This window comes from Hordeum vulgare, chromosome 1H, assembly GCF_904849725.1.
Source record: "Hordeum vulgare subsp. vulgare chromosome 1H, MorexV3_pseudomolecules_assembly, whole genome shotgun sequence".
NCBI classification, from domain to species: domain Eukaryota; kingdom Viridiplantae; phylum Streptophyta; class Magnoliopsida; order Poales; family Poaceae; genus Hordeum; species Hordeum vulgare.
Window position 1 is genome coordinate 499,131,279 of NC_058518.1, and position 2,769 is coordinate 499,134,047.

General features: G+C 40.7%; 1 protein-coding gene across 1 annotated transcript; it reads right to left on the bottom strand.

Moving 5' to 3' along the window:
- Positions 1-1,293: 1,293 nt before the first annotated feature.
- Positions 1,294-2,449, bottom strand: LOC123450158 (protein CASPARIAN STRIP INTEGRITY FACTOR 1). The gene is made up of 2 exons (XM_045127548.1): positions 2,118-2,449; positions 1,294-1,710 (listed from the first exon to the last, which is right to left on the bottom strand). Exons 1-2 carry the CDS (start codon positions 2,215-2,217, stop codon positions 1,526-1,528), a joined length of 285 nt encoding a protein of 94 aa, XP_044983483.1. The 5' UTR covers positions 2,218-2,449; the 3' UTR covers positions 1,294-1,525.
- Positions 2,450-2,769: the final 320 nt, after the last annotated feature.

Sequence of the window (2,769 nt, forward strand, 5' to 3'; positions counted from 1 at the left end):
GCATACATACTCTCCGATTTGATAGATACTACATACAACATACAAAACACAAGTGGTGGTAACTACCACCGATGGTAGATAAAATTTGTCCTATATATAAGAATTTTTTCACATATTTGCAAGAAATTTACGTGCAATTTCTGAAATAGTTTATGCACTTAAAAATTATGTTCATGTATTTGTCCAAAAAGTATATACTAAATAAACAAGATAAAAAACTAAATGGAAAAGGGAAAAGACACAGAAAAATAAGAATGAACAACAAAAGGAAACATAAAAAACACAAGGAGAAACAAACCATAAGAAAAAAATTATCTGAAACCGGATTAAACTATTCTTTGATTAACAGAAGTTTCCACTTAATCAAGAAACTGTAACCAGAATAAGAACAAACTATAATGATTGTTGTGCAATTATCAATCTAACTCATGGGTTATTGCACGCAAAAGGATTCAAAACTCTGCTATATTGCTACTCTCTTTTCTTTCTCTAAAAAGGTCGTGACATACATGGTGTTCATGGGTAGTGTATACATACCATATAATTAACCATATATGGTACTGTAGTTGTTAATATTTTTTTTAGATATTTGGTCAAAGTTCACAAAATTTAACTTAGCACAAGACTAATACGCAACGTATTCTGAAATGGTGGGAGCATATCAGACGCTAGTTGTCTATCGCGTGTTGAGCATCGATCCCTGAATTAGTCCAGAAAGTGGTGCTGAAAATTAAGCTTTAATTCCATCATAGTGTTTTAGATGACCATAAGTGTGCTTCTGCGATAATTTCCCAACGTATATAGATGTATACTCCCTTGATTCTTAAATATAATTTTTTTAGAGATTTTAATATGTACTCCCTCCGTCCCAAAATAACTGTCTCAAGCTTAGTACAAATTTATACTAGAGCTAGTACAAAGTTGAGACAGTTATTTTGGGACGGAGGGAGTACTACATACGAAACAAATTGAGTACATATATACTTTAAAATGAATCTATATACATAGGTACATAGTTTTCTAAAAAAAGAGGCCAATTGCCCGGCTTTAAATTAATGGCCATTTTTCTAAAAGAACTACATTTGTATGTAGTCCTTATTAAAATCTCTAAAAAGATTTTAATTTAGGAACAAGAGGTAGATTATAATCGTGTGCGTATAGATGTGGAGGTCGGAAACTATTTAAGTCCGCATTTTTTCTAAAATATACAGAGGTAACATATAAATTATGAATTAACAAATTTTATAAATCATCGTGTAGCCTAGAGAATGGTAAAAATGACACAAGAAAAGATACTTGCAAATATGTCTATATATACTTAGTATAGTGTATAAATATGTCAAGCAACTAAGTTCTTTGTCACGTACGTACTCACCTCACGTCTAGAACAACTTACAAATATCAGTTATCACATTAGCCAGACTAGTTTAAAATACCTCGATCAATATATCCACATATACATTCAGATGGACGTAGATATATAGATGGATCATATCATATCATATCACGCAGCTAGGGTGTTGGATCAGTTGGGTATGAGCTTGAAGTGGGGCTTCTCCATGGACGGGGTTGGGTCGTAGGTGCCGTAGTCACTGGTCGTGACGTCCTTGAGCATCCGGGAGTGCACCAGCTGCTGCGCCATAGCGTCGTCCTGGACCTCTCCTTGCCGACCAAGAGACTCCTGATCTACAATGAAGCTCCGCTGTCTCCCTGAAAACAGCAGAAATGCAGAATCGTCGATCAAACCTTGTAAAAAACTAAGAACACAGAAAAAAAGTGCATCTGTTTCCTCATGACCCAGACCCACAGCATGCATGGATCACCTAATTAAGCAGGAGCTCGACATCTAGCTTCCCCCCTTCAATCTCTTGATGCATTTGTAACAGTAATAAAACAAAATACATGCCATGGCCATGTGAGCTATATATAGGACCTAGGTAGGAGCTGCACTATACTACAACACACTACATCACCACCCTAGCTACCTGAGCACATATATGTAGTAGATGCAAGGGTTCGAAGCAGGAGGGAACTAGATCAAGAACTTCTTAGATTCTTCGTCCAAAAGGGATTTCCTAGCTAGCTAGAACGAAGACAAGACAGTCACACGATCGAACCTGCCAGGGAAGTGGAGAGCAGCAGGGCGAAGAAGGCGAGGGCGAAGAGGGAGGCGGATCTCCGGGGCATCCCCATCCCCTGGTTACTCACGCGATGCATGCGCTCCCGCTCCCTCAGTAACGCATGGAAGGCGTGAGCCAGCGTCAGACGAGACGAGGTGAAGGTGAAGCAGAGGCCCTCTAGCTAGCTAGCTTCCACCTAGAAAGCAGAATATATAACTGGGCAGCTGCTAGGCAACCCCTTCCGCGCGGCGCGACAAATAATGCGAATCCCACTGCTGCCTCCGAGCAAATCCCAAGGGGACGACGGAGGAGTTTCGATATTTTTCGTTTGTTTTGCCTGCTGCGGCAAAAGTGGAGGGCCGGCAGCTTCCGTATGGAGTTTTCAGGGCGGTTGGTCACCGTGGTGTGTGGTGGTCTCTTGCTCATTTTCAGTTTTGATGGTGGTTATTAGCAGCAGAAGGCAGTGGCTGACAAGTGCACCATGCCAAGTGGCTTCTTTTGGTTAAGAACTAGGTGTGTTTGCACTGTTTTTTCCCTCCTTTTTCCGGCGCTGCTTTGCCGGCAGGCTGCCGCGTGTTTTACGGGAATGGCTAAGCTGATTAAGTGGTCTCTGCTAGCTCTGGGTTAGTGCCGGCCGGTGGTTGCACGA

What these genes read in the sequence shown, in the direction of transcription:
- LOC123450158 (XM_045127548.1), bottom strand. Translation starts at nt 2,217, where the DNA reads ATGCATCGCGTGAGTAACCAGGGGATGGGGATGCCCCGGAGATCCGCC. An exon ending in GCTCTCCACTTCCCTGGCAG is followed by an intron (nt 1,711 to 2,117) that starts GTTCGATCGTGT and finishes TGCTGTTTTCAG; the next exon opens with GGAGACAGCGGAGCTTCATT.